Source organism: Spodoptera frugiperda, chromosome 25 (assembly GCF_023101765.2).
Source record: "Spodoptera frugiperda isolate SF20-4 chromosome 25, AGI-APGP_CSIRO_Sfru_2.0, whole genome shotgun sequence".
In the NCBI taxonomy this organism is placed as follows: Eukaryota; Metazoa; Arthropoda; class Insecta; order Lepidoptera; family Noctuidae; genus Spodoptera; species Spodoptera frugiperda.
The window spans coordinates 2031487-2055815 of record NC_064236.1 but is presented as its reverse complement, the minus strand read 5'-3'; the positions used below and the strand labels follow the sequence as shown (position 1 = coordinate 2055815).

Genomic DNA, 24329 nt, shown 5'->3' with positions numbered 1-24329 from the left:
ATAACACATAAGTCACTGTAATTTAAAAACTGTAGGACTTAGATTTTTTTTATATTTTTCTGATAACAATTGGAACCTTGCCGATCATCTGGTGCCTGTTGGACGTCGACTTCAGGGACACCCTGTAGATCAGTTTTTTATTAATGCGTCAGCTTTATTTAACAAGAACTTGCCTGCAGCCAACAATTTGTCGTTTCTGAATACTCCACATTTGTGTTGCATGGTTTGTCTCATGGCTTCCCTCAGTTCGTGAGGCTGAGCGCAGCCCTTCGAGGTCCTCACTCTCTCAAAGTTATCGATAGAACAATCACACAAATTCTGAAACAAATCAAAGCTTCTAATTTAATTTTATTTGTATAATGTACATTCAAATAAAATTGTAAGAAAACTGTGGTTGGTATGTACCTTAACTAAAATACCTTAACTAAATACACCCTGTATAAGACAAGTTGTCAATAAACTATCGTCTAGTATAATGGGGCTTTAATTTCAAACCAGCAACCCTATATTGGCGCCCAACGTTATAAAATAGCCCACAGGATAAAATATATGTTGGTTATATTAACGCTCAACGTTATAGAATAATCACAGGATAAAAATATATGTTGGTCTACATTAGCGCCCAACGTTATCAAATCGCCCACAGAATAAAAATATTTTGGCCTAATCTTATATGTGTACGGCCTACCTTGAACATTGGAGTACCTGCATAGTAAAGTACCCACCTCATTGGAAAGTGAACAATAACTTGGAATGGAATCATCCACAGAATAAAAATATTTTGGTCTACCCTCATATTTTTACGACCTACCTTCTAAATTGTATGAAGTACCCGCACACTTACTAAAGTACCCACAATATTGAAAAGTGAAACTTACATCGAAAAAATATTAGAAATGTCAAAACCAGAGCAATTGTCAGAACAAGTTCTACTTCTATCTGATTTGCTTTCAAAAATTACTACACCGATGTCTACGAAAAGTTTTGCACAGTGCCGAGCTAAATTTAACGGCGAGGTGTTATAATAAAGTGGAAGAATTTGTAACAAGCATATCGGTAATTAACCCGGCGTCATTGAGGTTGGGTCAAAATTACCCGGCCTATTTGAAATTTCAAATATTTTTGTAAGTGCTCGTGCGACGCTGCTGTTCTGTGCAGTAGCTGGAGTCAATGGTGTGTTCTAAACGTTCTGAACTAGATGTTAGACGCGTTACATTTTTAAAAAGGTAATTTTGACCCATCCTCACAGCTAATGTTACTATTTTGTGCCATTTTCAATTAATCATTTGTGGTCACTACATCACTTTTTTCTTTGCATTTTGCTTTATATGCTTTATATTTGTCATAAGGTACTTATTTTAAGTTGAAATGGATCGAGAGGAGATAGAAAACCGGCGCATTATGTCAATTTTAGAGGAATCGGACTCGGAGGAAGACTTTTTAGGTAATGAGGAAGAAGGTGAAGAAAGCGATCATGTTAGTCTTCACAAGAACCTCCTGCAAAAGTACCCAATGTTCGCAAACGGTGTCAAGTCTGTCCTGCCAAAAAAGATAGATATATAGCTTAGATATATAGATAGCTTGCCTCAAATATATATGTCCTGAACACATATCTTTTTGCAGTGATTGCATCTATAAAGAACATTCTAATTAGTTTTTTTATGTTTAGTAGAAAGATATGAGGCTGCGGCTTATAAAAATACCATTAGTAACAAAAAAGAGCAGTTCCGTAGCGGCACTCGTTCGGCCCGATCGTGTTTTCGTCGCGTTCCGCTGCCTATCGCTCGCACAGCTGTTACGTAGCATTTAACAACACGTGCATTAGGTGTGCGCCGGGCCTCCCGGTTGCACTACCTGGTAAATAATAATTATGGATTCTACTACTAGCGTATCACCGCGTTGCGTTACGCCGATTTTCATGATTGACAGCAATTCAGAGAATAATACGCCTCTTGTAAATGATATTGCTGATCGAAGTGAACCTGAGACCAATGAGGTATTGTTGAGAGCATTCAAGAGAGAAAGAGAGGGGAGTACGGAGGAAGATGAGACATGGACAGAAGTAAAGGGAAAGAAGAAATTACGATTCGGTAGCAATAATACATTTAAAGAAGAAATGAAACATCAAGTTTATATTTCTAGTAAGGAACGTCTTCCTAAGCAATTTGCAATGGCCCGGATTTTGAAAGAAAATAATATAATAAAGGTTAATCAAGTCAAGTACTTAAGTCCTTTTAAAATTCGCCTGCAATTTGAGTGTGAAAGTGCTGCACAGAGTCTTTTTACTTGCGAGAAGCTGTTAGAGAAAGGTTGGAGATTCCAAAAGGCCACAGAATTATCTGTTTGTTATGGTCTGATCAGAGATGTTGACCTTGACCTTGCTGATGATGAGATTATTCAAAATATATCGTGCCCGGCTCCAGCTAAGCTTATATCAGTTCAGAGGCTTAATCGACGAAATAGGGATGAAGGCGGTTGGTGCCCGAGTGAAACCCTCAGATTAAGCTTTGACGGCAGCTACTTACCAGCAACTGTTCGCGTATGCGACATCAACGTACGGGTTTTCCCCTATACAGGGTGTCCGTGAAGTCGACGTCCAACAGGCACCAGATGATCGGCAAGGTTCCAAATGTTATCAGAAAAATATAAAAAAATTCTAAGTCCTACAGTTTTTAAATTACAGTGACTTATGTGTTATCCACGAAAAAGTACACCCTGTGCCAGTCTTTTGACTCTTGTTGCTACAAATCTTTATTTTTTCGTCTGCAGTCTTCCTTACATTATCCTGAATAGTGCTCCAGTAATATGGAATCATAAATTCTTAGCCAACTGCTTTAGATTGGAAAACATTGTTAGTTTTAGAGTTACCAAATACTCTGAATAAAATTTTCACCTTACTTTAAGTGACTGTACTGAATAAATTATGTATGGCGCTAGTAGTGGCAAATTTCACCAAAGTTGGCGCATTTAATAAGGATTATAAAATGGTATAACACTTTGCAAATTATTTCTTAAATTCGACACAAAAAAAGATTTTTCAACGAAACTCCGTTTCGATGAATTTATTTCAACTTACGAAAAATTCTTCTAGTGTACTCAAATCACACGTTATAACCTCGTATGCACTAGACAGCACTTTGCACGCTATTTGTTATCATCATGTTGAAAATCAGCGAGGATCTCTTGTCAAACAACATTGTCTGTTTACCCGTGATTTCGCTTGCAGCATTCGTCGGCAATATTATCGCTAGACGAACTGGTGTTGTGCATCTCGAGCCATCGTACTCGGGCTTCGGCATTTTAGCTTATTTATTTTTTAAAAATATTTTTTTGATTTTACTGCAATTCCTTGTAACGGTGCAAATAACTCTTTCTCGACAAACCGCATTTGATCACAAGGCATGAACACGTAACTTAATCGGAGGATTCAAACATTTTTTTTTTTTTTGATGGGGATATGACGCGTAATTGTGCGTAAGGGCTCATGTACACCATACCACTACCGCGTCGATATGCTGTATACGAGTACATGACGCTGCCGGGTCCGTTCCTTTTGATTTAACTACACATTTGATAATGTGTTTGATGCACTATGAACATCATATTGCAATCATTCAATATTATTTAGTGAAACATGATACACAACATCAGTTCCTCTAGTAAGTCTAGTAATATTGCCGACGAAAGCTGCAAGCGAAATTATGAGTAGACAGACAATGTTGTTTGACGAGAGATCCTCGCTGATTTTCAACATGATGATAACAAATCGCGTGCAAAGTGTTGTCTAGTGCATACGAGGTTGTAACGTATGATTTGAGTACACTAGAAGAAATATTAGTAAGTTCAAATAAATTCATCGAAACGGAGTTTCGTTGAAAAATCTTTTTTTGTGTCGAATTTAAGAAATAATTTGCAAAGTGCTATACCATTTTATAATCCTTATTAAATGCGCCAACTTTGGTGAAATTTGCCACTAATAGCGCCATACATAATTTATTCAGTACAGTCACTTAAAGTAAGGTGAAAATTTTATTCAGAGTATTTGGTTCCTCTAAAACTAACAATGTTTTCCAATCTAAAGCAGTTGGCTAAGAATTTATGATTCCATATTACTGGAGCACTATTCAGGATAATGTAAGGAAGATTGCAGACGAAAAAATAAAGATTTGTAGCAACAAGAGTCAAAAGACTGGCACAGGGTGTACTTTTTCGTGGATAACACATAAGTCACTGTAATTTAAAAACTGTAGGACTTGGATTTTTTTTTATATTTTTCTGATAACAGTTGGAACCTTGCTGATCATCTAGTGCCCGTTGGACGTCGATTTCAGGGACACCCTGTATACATCAGGTATCCCAATGTTCGCAATGCTGGAAATTAGGCCATACCCGTAAAATGTGTCCCTCCAAAAATGTAATTTGCCCTAAGTGTGGCGGTCATCACGAGAATTGCGATACCACATTGTATTCCTGTGTCAATTGTACCGGAGACCACATATCCTTGAGCAAGGCCTGTCCAGCGTACAAAAAAGAGAGGAAACTGAGAGAGATCATGGCGGAGTTCGGATGCACATACAGGAAAGCATTAGAGATATATGTCCCACCTGAAATGCCCCTTCCCTCTGAAAATGATCAACCTTTACTAACACCTAGGTATGGTGAGCCTTTTCCACGTCTCATTACTGAGCCCACATCTATACCACATAGATATCCCGATCTGTCGAGTCAACCTACTTATGCTGACACAGTCAAGACAAAGGCTACTATTCACGAAGTGAAGACAGCAGTGAAAATTACCCCTCGTCCCCAAAAACCTAAGATTAAGTCGGCAAAGCGTCATAAGAAATCCAACGAGGAGGACTGGACATTTTGGAATTCCGATGGAGGCAGTAAAGATATGGATGATAATATGCCGTCTGATGAGGATGAGGAGCAAAAGGATCAGTGTCCCACCTTAAAGGAGTTGTGGGTCAGAATCAAGGAAGTGATTTTTCTTAAACAGCTTAATCTTTCTTCTAAAATCAGATCCATATTGCAGTTATGCCTAGAATGGTTTATGTTAGTTTCAGTTAGTTTTGTTTCAGATTGGCCGTGGATAAAATCATTGTTTAATTTTATAAATACTTGCCCGTGATGACTTCGAAATTACTTAAATTAAATATTTTACAGTGGAATGCCCAAAGTATCAAGCCCAAATTAGTTTCCTTTAGCGAAATTTTACGTCAAGAAAAGGTTCATATTGCTGTCCTTAGTGAGACGTGGCTCGAACCGGAATGTGATTTTAAGGTAAATGGTTACTTCGTTTATCGTGCGGACAGAGATGACTCATACGGCGGTGTAGCTATCTTAGTACACAAATCCGTTAAAGCGCAACAGAAATTCTTTCAAATTCACAATAGTGGAATTGAAATAGTTTGTTTTTAATTGTGAGCTTTTTGAAAATATTATTGCAATCTATTGCCCTTCTAGGATTGTAACCACTCACCAGGATTGGAGTAATCTACTAGCATTATGGTCCACCAAAACACTAATCTTGGGCGATTTTAATGCCCATCATGTCAGCTGGTCATACAGGGTGTCCCTGAAATCGACGTCCAACGGGCACTAGATGATCAGCAAGGTTCCAACTGTTATCAGAAAAATATAAAAAAAATTCTAAGTCCTACAGTTTTTAAATTACAGTGACTTATGTGTTATCCACGAAAAAGTACACCCTGTGCCAGTCTTTTGACTCTTGTTGCTACAAATCTTTATTTTTTCGTCTGCAGTCTTCCTTACATTATGCTGAATAGTGCTCCAGTAATATGGAATCATAAATTCTTAGCCAACTGCTTTAGATTGGAAAACATTGTTAGTTTTAGAGGAACCAAATACTCTGAATAAAATTTTCACCTTACTTTAAGTGACTGTACTGAATAAATTATGTATAGCGCTAGTAGTGGCAAATTTCACCAAAGTTGGCGCATTTAATAAGGATTATAAAATGGTATAGCACTTTGCACAATATTTCTTAAATCGACACAAAAAAAGATTTTTCAACGAAACTCCGTTTCGATGAATTTTTTTGAACTTACTAATATTTCTTCTAGTGTACTCAAATCATACGTTACAACATCGTATGCTCTAGACAACACATTGCACGCGATTTGTTATCATCATGTTGAAAATCAGCGAGGATCTCTTGTCAAACAACATTGTCTGTCTACTCATGATTTCGCTTGCAGCTTTCGTCGGCAATATTACTAAACTTACTAGAGGAACTGATGTTGTGTATCATGTTTCACTAAATAATATTGAATGATTGCAATATGATGTTCATAGTACATCAAACACATTATCAAATGTGTAGTAAAATCAAAAGAAACGGACGCGGCAGATTCATGTACACAGCATATCGACGTACCATACCACTACCCTTACGTACTACTCGTCATTTCCCCATCAAAAAAAAAAAAAGAAATGGGTGAATCCTCCGATTAAGTTACGTGTTCATGCCTTCTGATCAAATGCGGGACGAAGCATCAAATATTCTTTAGTTTGTCGAGAAAGAGTTATTTGCACCGTTACAAGGAATTGCAGGTAAAGCAAAAAAAAATAAATTAAAAAATAAATAATCAACACGGCGCAAAAAAGCCAGTACTCAGCTAAAATGCCGAAGTCCGGGTACGATGGCTCGAGATGCACAACACCAGTTCGTCTAGCGATAATATTGCCGACGAATGCTGCAAGCGAAATCACGGGTAAACAGACAATGTTGTTTGACAAGAGATCCTCGCTGATTTTCAACATGATGATAACAAATAGCGTGCAAAGTGCTGTCTAGTGCATACGAGGTTATAACGTATGATTTGAGTACACTAGAAGAATTTTTAGTAAGTTCAAATAAATTCATCGAAACGGAGTTTCGTTGAAAAATCTTTTTTTGTGTCGAATTTAAGAAATAGTGTGCAAAGTGCTATACCTTTTTATAATCCTTATTAAATGCGCCAACTTTGGTGAAATTTGCCACTACTAGCGCTATACATAATTTATTCAGTAAAGTCACTTAAAGTAAGGTGAAAATTTTATTCAGAGTATTTGGTTCTTCTAAAACTAACAATATTTTCCAATCTAAAGCAGTTGGCTAAGAATTTATGATTCCATATTACTGGAGCACTATTCAGGATAATGTAAGGAAGACTGCAGACGAAAAAATAAAGATTTGTAGCAACAAGAGTCAAAAGACTGGCACAGGATGTACTTTTTCGTGGATAACACATAAGTCACTATAATTTAAAAACTGTAGGACTTAGAATTTTTTTTATATTTTTCTGATAACATTTGGAACCTTGCCAATCATCTGGTGCCTGTTGGACGTCGACTTCAGGGACACCCTGTATAAAACTGATCTCAGAGGCACACTCATCCATGACTCACTTTTGGATAGCAACTTTTTTGCCTTAAATGATGGGACTCATACGCGAGTTCGCTTAGTGGATAATTACCTACAGCAGTCTTCTCCCGATATTTCATTGGTTTCCATAGATATTGCTCATAATTTCAATTGGACTGTTCTAAATGAAAATCTGGGTAGTGATCATTTACTTATAAAAATTTCAACATTAACTTTTTCTCACCTACCCTCAGTCACGAAAAGAAATTTTCGTAAAGCTGACTGGTTATCGTATAAGAAATATTTAGAACAACGTTTTTGTAGTTTTCCATTACCGTGTGATCTTCAAGAGGCATATGACAGTTTTTTAGATATTTTAAATGATGCTGCTAACAAATTCATTCCGCTTGTAAAATTAAATCAAAACCCTACTTCAGTTTTTTCACCCAAACCGTACTGGTCAGCAGAAATCTCACAAGCTGTAGCTCAGCGTAGGTTAGCTTTATCCCAATTTAGACGCAATCCCACTCCCGAAAATCTTGGTATTCTTAATGACAGAATACATTTTGCGCAGAAGCTGATCCGTCAGGCTAAGGGGGAGGGATGGCAAAATTTCTGTACCTCAATTGATCACACTACATCTGCTAAAGAAATGTGGCACAAAATGAGATGGCTAAAAGGTCGTCGATCTCCTGCACATTATGTAGACTCTGAAAATTCCACAAATCTGTTGCATTCTTTAACTCCAGATTATGTATCCCCAATGCCCCCTACAGTTAAACATAGCAACCCTTTACTAGAATGTGAAATCTCTATCCAGGAATTATATAAATGTATTAAATCTAAGGATACATCTCCTGGATGCGATGATATATCTTATTCTATGATAAAAAAATTACCCGATGTAGGTAAATCGGTGTTGCTTACTTTGTTTAATAAATTCTTTTATCATGGGTTTGTTCCGTCTCAGTGGCGCGACATCTGTATTGTGCCTGTTCCAAAGCCCGGTCGTGATTTAAGTAATGTAGCTTCTTTTCGTCCCATTTCTTTGTTATCTTGCATTTGCAAAATATTTCATTATATTTTACTTAGAAGGCTGGAGTGGTTTGTTGAGAAACAAAACGTCTTTTCCGATAATACCATAGGTTTCCGTAGAAATAAGTCGTGTTTAGATGGTCTGGCTTGCTTGATAACCTCTATTCAAACCGGTTTCTCAGAGGGTTGTGCTACGCTGGGCTGTTTTTTAGATATAGACAGTGCGTACAACAATGTTAATAACTATAGCTTAATTAACGTGTTGGACCATTATGGAGTGGGTTCCCTTATTTGTAACTACTTGTGGAATTTTCTGCACAGAAGGACACTCAAAATAAGAACTGGCAACAACTTCATTAGTAGATATTCGGATTGTGGGTTGGCGCAAGGCGACCCTTTATCTCCATTGTTATTTAACATAATAACGGCAAACATCTGCAATCGTCTCCAAAATGAAGTTTCTATCTGCCAGTACGCGGATGATTTCGCAATATACATACAGTGTTCATCTGTTAACGAGGGACAACATAAAATCCAATCTGCCCTCAACACTATTAATAAAATGCTAACAGACGTAGGACTAAATATTTCGCCGGGTAAAAGTAAAATTTGTTTATTCACAAGAGGTTTCCGTTTACCTATTGTAGACATTCGATTAAACGGCACATTATTACAGTTAGTCGACAATGTAAAGTATTTAGGATTATGGCTAGACAGAGGTCTCCGATGGAAAAAACACGTTAACGAGTTATGCGAACGAGTCCTAAAGCTAGTCAATATTTTTAAGGTTTTGGTGGGTCCCGGATGGGGTATTCATCCAAAACATTTAAGACGGTTGTACATATCTCTTATTCGTAGTCGTATTGACTTTGGTAGCTTCTTACTCGATAATAGTGCTGACACCCACTTGACAAAATTAGATAGATTACAAAACATTTGTCTACGTTTGATAGGTGGGTTCATCAAAAGTACGCCAATACACGTGATGGAGTCCGAGTTGTCATTGCCTCCCTTATTTATTCGCCGCCAATATTTAGCTAGTAAATTTTATCTTAAATCTAAGTGTTATAATTATCCATTACTTAATATACTGAACAAGCTTCATCATCTATGCAACAATACATATTGGAGAAACAAGAAAAAACCTCTTCTTGTTTCGATACACGATGTTTTAAATGGAGAACTAATTTACTGTAGCAAGACGGTTCACATGTTTGCCATGGATACTTGGGTCAGCAATATAGATTTATCAAACATTGTAAAACCGGTTTTGGAATCTATTGATAGGCCAAAGTGTTGTTTTAATATTCATCAACTTATGTCACTTTGTATCAAATCTCTTAATTTATTATATAACGGCTTTTACCCTATTTACACGGATGGTTCGAGACACGATAATAAGTACGGCGCTGCCTTCTATGATCCTCAAACAGGTGTTTCTGTCAAGCTCAAAATCACGTCCAGATTATCTATAATGCATTTAGAATTGATAGCTATAGCAGAAGCATTGGCTTATATAGAATCTTTAGACGGTGCTCGCTTTGTTTTATTTACCGATTCAAAAAGTGCTCTTCTCCATCTTCTTAAATGCACTTCTCCATTCAGAGGGCTTCCACTGGCGTACTCTATTTTGAAATCCATTGGCAGAATTGTGGCTAATAATAAAACTGTTGTCCTTCAATGGATACCTTCTCACGTTGGACTGGAGGGTAATGAGATTGCTGATCGTTTGGCAAATGATGCAGGGTCTGATGGGTATGCTTTTAATTGTTTACCTTGGCATACGGAACTTTTACCCACTATTCGAGACAAATGCTTTCAGTCTTGGTCAGAATATTTTGACAAAAGGTCTCTGACAAAAGGCATCTGGTACAAAACCATTCAGCCCTCTCTTCCTCGTATGCTTTGGTTCAACGTGAGCAGCATGAGTAGACAAGAAGTCGTGATGGCTTTGAGGCTTCGATCCGGTCATGTGCCACTTAACAGCTTTGGCTTTATGATGCGTAAAGTGGACTCACCCAATTGTGCTGTTTGCGGAGTGGTCGAAGACGTGTATCATATCCTCGCCGAGTGCAGACGTATTGAGGCTCAAAGACGTCACGCCTTTGACGTCGACGATTACAGTGTAGGTTACTATAATAGCATCCTGGCTTCGCCATTGTCGGATGAGGCCAGAATTCTTATTAATATTATTATTGTGGGTACTAGGTTGCGGGTAGGTTAACTTAATCCTAAGTTTTTTATAAGTGTCTGTTTTTGTTATTCTGTATTCAATAATCGGGGTGTCGTTTTCTTTTAAGAAAAAACCCCGTAAATAAATAAAGATTTAAAAAAAAAAAAAAAAAAACAAAAAAGAGTGATTATTATAATAAGAATATGCTATAAACATTAGAGATCTCATTTTTGTTCCTTTTTTAAAAAAATAAAAAAGCAAACAGAAATGACAAATCAGACAAATAACTTATCTCTTCTGTGGAAATGAATCTTTCCTGTGGACATATGAAAAATTAAAAGTTAAATAACTTGCTGAAATTTTAATAACGATCTGGTTTTTGACTAATATCTTATTACTTGTAACATTACCAAACAAATGGGACTATTTTGAACAAAAAATAATGACTTTTTATTTCTAATTTTTTTAAGCCGTTTTGTGTATGACCCATATATCTGTATAGGTAGCAAATGGACTCACATCTTTCAAGGTCACTTGTTTTTCACATGGCGAATGTAACTTTATTATAGTGTCACAGATTGATTTCCCGAATACTACGACGTCAAGAATGGAATTAGCGCCCAGCCTGTTGGCTCCGTGAGCGTTGCTCACCACTTCACCGGCAGCATACAGCCCCGGAATTGGACAATCAGTGCCATTTTGGTATACTAAACACTGTAATAAAACATTGAAATTATATAGAATCAACTTACTACGTAAAATAAATACGGTCACCGATGATAGGTTGCACATAGATAACACCTATGCAAAGAGGTAATCGGTCAACTAGCCACGTATACCACGTCTTAATTTTACAGCCTCGTCTACACTAGGAACATTTGTCGACAGACATCGAGAGAAATCTTTATCGACTGTGCGACAAGGAACAGTTTCAACAATGTGAAACAACAATTTGTGGATCGCACAAAGAGTTGCTTCGTGTGGGAATCGAACCCGCTACACGTTGAGCGGTAGCCGGTTACCCAGCCCCCGCGCCAACCTTGCAGTCATGGCTCCGATCGAGCCAATCCATTCATCAATTCATTCATTCATTCAACTAGTTCTCCTGAATGGGAGGAGTAGGCTAGGAACCACGGATATATTAGGAGCCCACCTGTCCCTTGTAGTTTATAGGAATTCCCCCCATAGTGTAATGGACAGTGGGTAGAACAGGCACAGGCTGGGTATACACATCAGCTCCTGTGAACGTCATTGCAGTCTCGGATATTCCTGGTAACTTTTCCTTTATGACCTCCGCAGGTAAATGGTGGAGCTGGAGGTAAACGTGATCTTTCTTAGGTCCTACTCCACGACCTGTAAACAACAAAATTGTATTGGTCACTGTTTGGAATCTCATCGACACATTTTCCCAACGTATTCTTAAATAGAATATACTTATAGAAATAATTATAGCGACCCGCCTCAGCTTCGCATAGATGCAATAGTGACATACTATACATGTACATATTATTTATACATAAAATTCTTCCTGTTAAAACACAGTATCTTTTAAAAAATCCCCTTTAACATCTGTTGCGTAGTTTTAAAGATTTAAGCATACAAAGGGACATAGGGACAGAGAAAGCGACAAGTTTTATACTATTAAATTACTTTTTATTCAGGGACCAAGGAGGTAATTCTTTTTGCTTTTAACGCCATCTATAAGCAATTTTATAAATCGGAGCACGAAATATTTTGTTAATCTATGTTACACCCCAGTGTCCCGTTAAAGCATTAATAATACGACAACCACCCGGTAGATGGCGTAATCAGATGTAGAAGCTAAGTAAGTGTGTAAAACCCTACTAGATGGCACTTTGTGGTTTCGTGAATCGTGACTACCGCTTTCCTTTATCGTCACGCCTTCTATTCCTAAAGGAGTATGCAGAGGCATATTACTATTGACATTAAATATTTGCAAGCCTGGTTTGGTGAAATGTGAGGATCTCAACATTATTGTATTGTCTATTTTGTACCAATTTTCTAGCAAACAAAGGTCATTGGGCGGAATCCGACCCGGTCGCGGACACGAATGAAAATGATATCAAATGAAAGAGTATAAATTTACTTAACATTAGGTATAGTTATTTTTTTTTAAATCCATGGGAAAAAAAGTTAGAGCCAAAAATAGACGAAATTAAGTCGCAACCTTGACATAATTCCCAAATCGCTTAGTAGAGCTGAAAATTGGTATAGATGTTAACTACCTGATTATAAACAAAATGTCAAAAATCCCCATCGATTCGACTTTTACCAAATGAAATATTCAAGGTCAAAAGGTCAAAATTACGGTTTTTTCGATTTTTCTCGAAAAGGGCAAGTTTTATCGTACAAATATGTTCAACAGAGTTGTAGATTATACAATTTTCTACAAAACAGGTTCATCACTTTTACCCTTACGACTTTTCATTCGTGAAATATCGCGGTTTTAATGAAATAAAACATATTTTATATAATATTCGCGGGGTTTTACTGCTGCTCAGCTCCTATTAATTGTAGGTAGCATGATGTTTTTTGTAGCATAATTCAATAAATGGACTAATAATAAAACAAAAAAACAATTCGATTCGGACTACTAGTTCTGAAGATTAGCGTGTTCTATAAATTCTTGAGTTTAAAATATTAGTACTACTTTTCCGCAGTTTCAATCAATGCTAGCCTTCTATTAAGCATAGCCTAATGTTTCATTAATTATAACCTACCTCAATAAATTGACTATCAAACACAAAAGGAATAATTCGATTCGAAGTTGTAGTTCTGGAGGTTTGCGTGTTCAAAGATACAAACTCTTTATGTAATATATATTGTGTTACTAAGTATTCCGGCGCTGTTTCAATCGCTCTGCTCAGTTGTTACAGACCATTATTATATTGTGTTAAATAATCCATTTATCCAGGAAGCTATAAAACATCACGCTATGATGATGTACTAGAAGCCGAGCAGCGAGTAAAACCGCGCGGGAGTGATACTTATATTTAAGACTAAAGAGTTAGTTTGAATTTCCTAACGCGCTAATCTCCAGAACTACTACTGCGTTTTTTTTTTTTTTGGTTTTGGATAGTCTACTTATCGAGGAAGATTAAGCTATAAAATACATATTACGCGACGGTCAACAGGGGCCGAGCAGTGGATGAGACCGAGCAGGAGTATTACTATTATTTGAAGCTGAAGAGTTTGTTTGAACGCACTAATGTCTAGAACCACTGGTTCGCACCAAATTATTATTTTTGTGTTGAATAAGTCCATTTATCGAGAAAGGCTATACGATATAAAACATCTCGCTACAATTAATAGAAGTTGAGTAGCAGATAAAACAGTGCGGAAATAGTACTAATATTTAAAGCAGAAGAATTTGTTTGAACACGCAAATCTCAAGAACTATTGACCTGAATCGAATTATTCTTTTTGTGTTAAATAGTCCATTTATTGACTACAATCAATAGGAGCCGTGCAGCAGGTAAAATCGCGCGGGAGTAGCGAGTGAAATTCATTGAGTTATGTAAACTATGATTTATTTATTTAAAATCGTGATATCTCACGAATGAAAAGTCGTAAGACTAAAAATAATAAACCATTTTTGTAGAAAATTGTATGATCTACAACTGTGTCGAACATATTTTAACGATAGAACTTACCGTTTTTGAGAATAATTTAAAAAACCGTAATTTTAACCTTTTAACCTTGAATATTTTTTTTACCAAATGTGAGATTGATGGGGATTTTTGACATTTTGTTTAAAATGATGTACTTAACGCCTATGCCAATTTTCAGCTCTGTGCGAATTATGTTAAGGATATTGATCACGCCGAGTAAATAATTATGTAAAAGTTAATTTTTCTCCATACTCCCACATCCCACAAGAAAGCGACCCTTACCATGATAAACTAGACACATTTTATACATATATTCTGATAATTTCATTTCTGTCTGCTGTGGGTTTTTTTCCCATACAATTTGCCCATTGACCTTTGATTTGTTATGTGACTGTACAACATACAATAGGGGGTGAGACTATTGCCATAATATACCGAGCACAATAATTCGAAAAACCAAAAAGTTCTATTTAACTATTTCCCCATAACCGCTACTAAGCTATATGACTGACTCCTGAGCTAAGCTATGTTTTTATATGATTAAATGTGTCTAGATAGCTTCCCTATTAACGACACATTGCATGGTAGTGATCGTTTCCACTGATACAATGACACATACTATACACTGATACTGATACTGATACTATACTATAAGCTATGCAGCTGTGTGAAGAAGATACGCAGTATGCTATGTAACGATAATAGGGATGCCATCGATAGCACACATAGTACGCATCTTTCCATATCAAAACAGAGCTTAGCTGAGTCCGTTTCCACCAATGCTATGTTAAGTGTATCAATGAATACGATTGGTGGAAGTCTAACGCATCCACAGCAACTCAGCATAGCACATCTCTGGTGGAATAGCACCCTTACATCTTCGTAGCATAGTTGGTGGAAAAGTAATTTTGTTTAGTAAGTACTAACCGACTTCTAAACTAGCAGTGGGTACAATGACAGTTATTTTTTGGATTTTAGTTTAAGGTTTTTAGTTTTGGGAAGTCGGTTTTTTTAAACGTAGTTTTTAATATAATAAAAATTTACCTTCTCGAACCTCCGTGGCTATTGATCTCGACACCACGTCACGGCTAGCTAAATCTTTAGCTTTCGGGGCATATTTTTCCATGAACCGTTTGCCTTCACTGTTCACTAGATATCCTCCTTCTCCTCGAGATCCTTCAGTCATTAAGCATCCCGATCCGTACATACCTACAACAGGATATTTCCTTACCAACTCAACAAACACATTAAATGATAAATTATATTTATTTCTGCAAGTAGCTTACAAAATAACACTTTTACACGTCATTATTTGAAATAGCTAGATGAGGCAGCATTTCCTATCCAACTACTCTGAGAAGAAATGCCGAAACAAACTCAGAGGTCATACTTTTAAAGTCCAGACAATGAAATAGAGGATAATGTGAGAGAACCGTGCAAGTTGATTCTGTAGTGGTCCATAGAGGAAATAACCACAACAGTATGTACTCATGTGTCAGTTTACAATTAGCTCAGCTAACGGCTGTTGCTGAATGATCCGACGAACAATCAAATCAACGAAAAGAACATTTGGGTAGGTCTCGTAAATATTACATTACCAGGTTAGTTTATTAGAGGGACTGGCATGCCGTCTCCTTTTTCTGCGAAGCAGTCATGCTAGCTAAGAAGGAGGTGGGGCGCGTGAGAGAACAAACCTCCTCACGGCCCAGCCGTCGCGAGAGACACTCCGGGCGTCGGGGATCGCGGGACGATCTCCGGCCACCGTAAGTGCGGGCCTGCGGACGGCGAGCAAGGGTAGCTCACCGCCCGAACAGAACCAGACCCGTGCGTGCGGCGCGTCGCGTTCCGCGCGCGCCTCAAAGAGCCATCAGACCACCACAGATGGGGCCCAGTAGGTCTGATGCCTTATCCGGAGCTGCGGACTACCTAGCAGATTTACCGGGGCTCCGGCTCGAAAAGCAGGAGAAGGAACGGGGTGGTTTTTAGTCAGTAAGAGTCTGATACTCCCTCTCGCCTCGCCCGAGGTGGGAGTAGTCATTGGACGATTTTCCCCCCACAAAAAAAAGGTTAGTTTATTGCTTGGAAAATTTATAACAATGCTGAGTTTCATTACGCCACACTCAGCACAGATGACATTGGAGTATGTCATTTTAATTGGTGAAAAATCAGAATAATAAATAAAAGTGGGATAAATCAGTACATGTTTGTTATAAAATTGAAACAATTGATATTCGATGCACGCCTGCAATGCACGACTGATTAAAGGAATTTGGATCGGCTGTTTCAAGCTCCGACTGCATATTAAACTAGAGACTTCCAAGTGCATGCATGAACAGCTCAAGCAGTGGTGACTGGTGACTGCTTCGAGCGCTTGACAGCACGGTGAAATTTCATCATGTGGTCAAGCAGTCGCCAGGCATACACTGACTACTGAAGCTGTCGACTACTCTCTCTCTTCATCACACGTCATCCACGCTCCCAAACGCACGCTTTGTTTGTGTATTGAAATTACTATTGAGCGATCCTTGCATGACTTTGTACAGAACACTTTGAATCACCAAATGTAGGAAATCTACAAACGTATATTTGATTTTATTGTAACTTTCTTGAGACATACTAAATTATTATGTTATCGGCTTACTCACGTACTATTTTGACGGTGGCTGGGCTTTACCACCTGCCTGGAAGCCGAGTCTACAATCTGCGTCAACCTACAATGTTGCGGGTCTGGAGTGTGACACAGTGAGCGCGGTATGTGGCATCGTTTTTGCGCCGACCCGAGAATCGAATCTAACACCTGCGCAGCCGCCGGCGAACGAGTCTAACGAGCCAACATCGTCGCGCGCGCCAGATAGTGCGCGCGATTCCAGACAGAGGGCGCGATGGGCGCGATCCTCGAATCGCCAGTAGCAGCGCGACAATCGCCGCGTCGTGTGTCGCGGAATGCTGCTCATGAATATGAGCCTCTAGCATGGCTTGAAACTAGTCGAGTTCCTCGTCAAAATAGTACGTGAGTAAGCCGATAACATAATAATTAAACGTATATTTCTCGCTCACCAGTTGGGTGAAACTGGATGAACTCCATATCCTGAAGTGGGATACCAGCTCTGGCGGCCATTGCCGTACCGTCACCAGTACAAGTGTGGGCAGCAGTACATGAGAAGTACATCCTCGGGTAGCCACCAGTCGCTATTATGGTGTTCTTCGCTTGGAATCTGATAGAAATGTAAATTACACTTATTTTAGTACATATAACGACGAAACGGCAATTACCATCTATACAGAATTAAACATAAATGCAAAATATTGCATAATTTATAATATAACAGGTAAGTAATAAGTCTGTTTATCTATTATATAAAAATAAGTCTTGTTTTACTTTCCGGCTCCGTGAGATTTATAGCAAAGAAAATTCGCAGGGTTTTTTTTATTTTTTTTTAAACTTTGCCCCGCATTAGGATTTTCTCCTGTGTCGTGGGTGCGTTTCGACACCAGCAATTTATACTACGCTAACTCGAAATTTGGCAAAAACATTTTTTTATGCCATATTGCTTAAAATGAGGTTTTACATACGTCATGAAAAAATTGAGGAGAAATATGCAAAAATAAGAAAGTTACTTTTTGAAAACACTCGATTTATATTACGCCAACTATTAATAGCGGAGTGTGCGCGGGGATCACTTTGGTCAAAGTCCATGCAACACTGCACTAACTCATAGTTAGCGTAGTTTAGTGCGTTCGTGTGTATACTTATTCGTTTGTAAAATGAACTACTTAGCGACTTTTACATAGTAAATACTTATGTGTTAACTTATTAATTAGTTTATTAATGGTACGTTGACTATTCTTTTTGTAAGTAAGTACATGTTCTTTATAAAAATATTGAAATATGCATCAGTTGATTGATCATGCACTACGACCTCCCGTACTACACTACGCTAACATTAGTTAGACGTGTATAAGATGTAACAAATTTTTGATGAATTACGTTTATATACGGCTAACTTGCGCATAATCAAAAAATATAAATAATTAAGGAAATATACATATGAGATATTACAATGAATAAATTAAATATTAAGCATACCAAATTTCAAAAAAGTATCTTAATTAATGTAAAAGTTATCACGATTTTCCCTTCAAACGCCTCTACTGTAAAGTACGCTTTTTAGGGTTAGCGTAGTATAAATTGCTGGTGTTAGTTTACAAATATACAAGTTGACATACACATGAAACCCAGACCCGAAACAACAATTTGTGGATCACACAAAGAGTTGCTCCGTGCGGGAATCGAACCCGCTGCCCGTTGCGCGGCAGCCAGTTGCCCATCCACCGCACCAACCGTGCAGTCAAACTAACGGTTTGCTAACGGGTTATAATAATGCTGATTACCTGTGAAGACTGGAATCATTCATGTCCATGGCGAGACATCCCACCACTTCCCCATCTTGCAAAAGGAGATCCATCACAAAATATTCGTAAAATGGGTCGATATGTGGGAACTGTGTGCAGTATCCGTACAGGGTGTGAAGCAAAGCGTGGCCAGTACTGTAAAGGCGAAGTTATATTATAATGGAAGTTAGTTTACCAAAGAACCTTACATATTCACGGAACAGCTACGTTTCGGCATGAATGGACTCGAATGGAGTGATACCACGACCTTGCATCGCAAGGCAAAGGTTGATGTGAGACAACGCTTGCGTTATATTTTCTTCATTATAACCAAGGTAACCGAATTGAACATTAAATTCTACGTACGTTTAAAATAAGTGACAACTTGGGAGTCAAAGAATCAATTTCTGGTACGATTATCTCTAGTAAGACGGTGGACATCAAACCAGTGTCTAGACACTTCATTGGTTTTAAAAATGCCTTACTACGTTACTGATGTTTTTTTTCATATTCTTATGTACAAAACCAGCTGTGTACCAAAAATAATACTTTTCATCGTGCGCCCCTAAACAAAATAATAATAATATTTGAAATAAACAGAATTGCCAAAAGCTATTATCGAATATTTACGATTTTAAAAAGCAGACCGTCCATTTAGTGCATTAATGCAAACAACCATCTCTGGTAGACAAAGCTTTAAAAAGACGAGGAAGAAATGCATTTCCCGCCTAGTTTTTAAACGACACTTCAATACTAACTGTTAAGCTACACCATTTGTTTTGTGTCTCATCGCATAATGGATTCTGTTTATTACTTTTTTGGTTAATACCATTTTTATATTTAGCAAACACCATATTGGTTTGTCTGAGTAAAAAACCTAGAGCATACTCTTGCCATGGGTGTCGTAAGAGCCGCTCAAGGGACAAGTTCAAGCTCAAGTTCTCCAATAAATCTCTTCCTTTTTCCCTCCTCCCCCCTCTTTCTATAGGAAAGGATCAAAGTCTAGTAGTGAAGTTTCAGGGTCTGTTACTAATGACTTTGAATAAAAAAGTACGTACCGGTCGGCACAGGCACACGTTCTTTTGGCTATACTTTTACCAAAGTTCACAGTGCCACCTCCAAAAGATCTTTGGTATATCTTTCCTTCCGGCGTTCTTGAGAATGGCATGCCCATGTTTTCCAGCTCTATAACGCATGCTGAAGCATTGGACGTCAGATAATGTATTGAATCCTGAATGTCAAATGTTAAATGTTATTTATATATTTTATCAACGGATCTCAGTCTCACTTTATTTAAATTTGATTACCTGATCACCAAGCCAATCTGATCCTTTGACGGTATCATAAAAATGATATTTCCAATCGTCTACGTGCATGCTCCCTGAAAAATTTTATAGTATCGGATTAAGAGCAACGATTTTTCCGAACTACTCTGTAAAACATTCATATCATAAACTAACATTATATTATACTATTTATAAAAAAAACTTAGAGCGAATAAAGTAAACATTTAAACCTACCAAGAGAGGCGTTCATGCCTCCCTGTGCAGCGATGGTATGGGATCGAGTCGGAAACAGCTTGGACACTAAAGCCACACTGAATTTGGCTTCAGCAAGGCCAACGGCGGCTCTGAGGCCCGCTCCCCCAGCTCCAATTATTACACAATCATGTTTGTGATGGTAGATTGTGAACGAAGCCGAACGATAAAAACCTAGAAGAAAGAATTGATTAAACCATTGAGCCTTTGCCTTTATTTTCAAAGTATTGCTTGCAGACTACCTAGTGGGTTAACCGGGGCTCTGGTTCGAAAAGCAGGAGTAGGTACAGGGTGGTTTTTAGTCAGTAAAAGTCTGACACTCCTTTTCGCCTCGCCCAAAGCGGAAGGAGTCATTGAAAAATTCCCCCCTCCCCCAAGACTAAAAAAAGCTACTGAATCTTTTTTGACATCAATATAAATTTGTGGCGAAGATGTTACTATTTATATTTTTTTTTTTTATTAATTTATATCATATACTCTACTAATACAATAAACTATACTAAAACATAAAATACTATAAATACACAATTCTGTTATTAATTATTGAGGTCACACGATGTGACGATGCGTGGCGTCGTATTACGCTGCTTGGTGTCACGTAGCCTGCCTCGAAAACGTCGGTATATGACACCCTTCGGCCAAAATTCTGCCTTGAGGCACTTCTCGAGTTGTTGAGTTGGAACTCGCACCACATGCGACTTGAAGTTGGTATTTTGATGCGGTTCCAACCTTAGGACCCTCAAGGTCCAGTTGGTCTTCACCTTCACATACTCCACGACGTCCTCAACCTTCGTGGAGTGGTGTAGTCGGGACACATATAGCAGCGTCGTAGGCACAGCTGGACGCAGCAGCATGTTAGGTCCGGTCAGTCCAGTACCGCACTGATTGCGAGAAGTAGGCTTCTTCTTCTTCTTTTGAACTTTGATGAAGCCATCCTCATCACACTCAGGCTTTTCTGGACAGCGCTGTAACGGAATCCTTGTTACGGCTTCAAAGCGCCGGATCTGCTTACCCCTTTTTGACTGCTTAGGTACTGTAGCAGCTGTTGTGTTTGCGGCAGCAATTGCGGCGTAAGCTACTTTGGGGGTCGACGTAGCTTCGCGTGACGTGTTCTCTGCACGTGGAGGGACACGAGGAGCGGCGGGCGCGGTGCATCGACCTCATTATTTGCAATAGGCGATGAATTCAGTTTCGCCGATGCAAAACTGCTGACTGAAACGTTTTGCGCCCCGCAACGTGTGTTCACATTGGCTTCATCTTGAGACCTACATTCCGAAACAACATTGCGTAACTACACTATCTCGGCACGCAGTTCCTGGATGGTAGCTTCAGACGTCTCCAACTTGCACTGCACCTGGGCCAGGCTAGACTTCAACGATGTAATATTTTTCAGCAGCCTGGTGACATCTAGGTGGTCGAAAGTGACGGGCGGCAACTTATGTAGCTCCTTCGCCACAAAAGTCGGGACGTCGTCAGGGTCGGTCGCCTTCATAAAGGTGATGATGTCTTGGACGCTCTTATCCGTATCATCTCAAGTATAGTTGGACCATTTAAAACGTGCGTCCAAACCCCAGCAAAAATAACAAAACAACGTCACGCGTTTTATCCCCGAAGAAGTAGGCACATAGGTGCACTTTACGGCACCTAATGCCGCTATACAATGTACACCTACTTTTCACCATTTGTGTTAAAGTCCCATGTAACAGGGGGTGAGCCTATTGCCATATACTGGGTACAATTCCAGACTCCGTGCTACTACTGAGAAATTTTCGAAATACCGAAAAAACCCCAGTAATGCTTTGGTTACTGATTTAATACCCAGCAATATCATTCTGTAAAAAACTAGCCCAGGCGTTCCCCCTCCTAATCGGAAAATCCCATGTCCGGTGAACAACTGCGACAGGCGATTGGTGAGAACGCCGTAGCGTCTCTCAACCCACTTCTCAAAAAGGAGACTTACCGCTGTAATGAATGCGAGCCAGCCTAGCGACATAGATAGTAAAAGGACGTTAATTTTAACTATAAAAACTGCAAGATTAATTGAAATATCCAGTTGCAAACAATATTTATAAATAGTTTCTTGTAAATTGAATTGCTGATAACGCCGTCAGCTATGATATCACGTCATGGAATCTAACATATATCTGTGTGTCACGGGATCTACAAGGGTACAGGGGCCTTAGTCTGCTATTACAATTGTGTCAGAATGGTCGATCATTGAGCAGTGCAAGAGGGAAGGAGCTATACAACCTACATAGCTCCGTCCCTCATTCTGGTTATATGATAGATTTCGTCATTCCTGACTGATTTGACTGGAACCCCATATACTAACTACTAGTCTGGACTCCTGGCTGGCCACAGTATAGGACCACCTCATCTGATCCACTTATAATCAGTGTCTAGTCACTCTGTGAGACTCATTCTAAGGTGCGTGTGGCACCCCCCAAGTAACAAAGTTCTCCTGTAGTGCACGGTTTACAGCACTAGTAACTGTCTCTTAGTGGTTTTTCTGTCGCCAAGTCTGCTATGAGAGTTTTATTAGCAAAAGTACGCATATAAAATGGGCCCTTTCTACTGGCTATAAACGGTTAGTAGCCTGTTATAGACCTGGCCCCGGCACCACTACACGGTCATATTTTGTTACTACCACCCTGTTGAAACCACTTCTCACGACAGTCACAGTGTAGCTACTGAGTTTCCTAATGGTTACAAAATATATTTATAATGGCTTCATTACAAACGATTTCATTTAGTGTAACGATTGCTACTTTAATTGTACTGAGTCTATCTTAAAGCCACACCCAGAGACATTTAATGATTACTTAAATTATACCTTAGTAACGATTTTGTTTTAAAAAAAAATTACTAAAGACTGGGTTAAGTAACCTTTAAATGACTTAGTACGGCGGTTAATTCTCCTACCTTTATATAACTGTATGAACTGTACAGAATTGATACCAATCTTTTACAAAAATACAAAATTAAATCTAATATCACGAGGATAACATAAATTTAAAAATCTTACTTTTCGTTGGTCTATACCGCTGTACAGCTTTCGCAATCAAGCCGAGTTTCTGCAAGTAAGCGGATTTAAAGTTATAAGACGATATTACTTTAAGAACCTCTGAGCCAACGCTGGACTATGGGCTTCCTCTACGAAATAGGTTGAAAATTTTCAGAGGGATTTTCAGAGTGCTGCTGCCCGTTCTCTGTTAGTAATAATATTATTTAGTCGCTTAATTTTAACATTAAGCGTCCACAGGCCCGCATCGTACGCGTCGTGCGCATTCCGTATGAGTATCGGTACGCATCGTATGTAGGCATTGCCGATGATGCGGTCCGTACGATTCGGATCAGTGGACGCAGTTGTACGAGTTTCTTTACAAGACAAACTAAAATTCATTGCGTGTGATGCATACGATGCTGGCCAATGGACAGTTACCTTTAGTCGCTTCTTACGACAGTTGCAAAAAAAGACTAATGATATTAACAATTGTACTCTACTCTACCGTTACTACACGGCGAAGACGCCCTAAATACACACTATATTATGGGATAGTTTTCTTTGACCGTACTATATCGCATCTATTTATTATTGGCCGGGCAGCAGCGCTCTCAGATTAACACAATACTTACTAAACTATAATCTCTAACTTCCGACCAAGCGTGTCCATTATGGCAAATCCTCTTATGTAAAGGAGGCTCAAAGTCCAGCAGTGGACCGTCACGGCCTGCATAATAAACAGGTAAAGTTAATGAAAAATACTATAAAACAAAATTACCCTTGCGAGAAAAGACATGAAGCTAATAAAATAACCGTAGAAAACACAACAAAGTTAAAATTATTACAAATATAATGTTCGAAAAACAATATTTCACTTCAAAACATGTATCAGTCATCTATGATACAAGATATTTAAATCTTGATTCAATTGTTATGTCAAATTTAAAAAAAGTAATCGTGTTATATATTATAGAGAAGCAATCTCCATAAACAAGTGTCAAAAACATAAAGTCAATATTGACAATATATGTAAAGACATAGCTTCGAAGCTAATAGACATGTACTTATATTCTCCATGCCCACATTATGTGGAAACATTCACCTATAATTTTTATTATAACTTTCGTGTGACATACTAATTAATTATTATGTTATCGGCTTACTTACGTAACGCAAAATTTCA

General features: G+C 38.4%; 1 protein-coding gene and 1 long non-coding RNA gene across 2 annotated transcripts; one reads left to right on the top strand and one right to left on the bottom strand.

The window, feature by feature from the left end:
• Positions 1 to 35: 35 nt before the first annotated feature.
• LOC118263543 (succinate dehydrogenase [ubiquinone] flavoprotein subunit, mitochondrial) lies at positions 36 to 24089 on the bottom strand. Its single transcript, XM_050704042.1, has 11 exons — positions 23925 to 24089; positions 23168 to 23216; positions 20125 to 20316; positions 19912 to 19985; positions 19663 to 19835; positions 18605 to 18760; positions 17270 to 17427; positions 15257 to 15421; positions 11734 to 11933; positions 11100 to 11294; positions 36 to 318 (listed from the first exon to the last, which is right to left on the bottom strand). Exons 1-11 carry the CDS (start codon positions 23940 to 23942, stop codon positions 130 to 132), a joined length of 1569 nt encoding a protein of 522 aa, XP_050559999.1. The 5' UTR covers positions 23943 to 24089; the 3' UTR covers positions 36 to 129.
• On the top strand, positions 2577 to 5896 carry LOC126912352 (uncharacterized). The gene is made up of 2 exons (XR_007706997.1): positions 2577 to 2622; positions 5621 to 5896. It is a non-coding gene; the product is annotated as an uncharacterized LOC126912352 (long non-coding RNA).
• Positions 24090 to 24329: the final 240 nt, after the last annotated feature.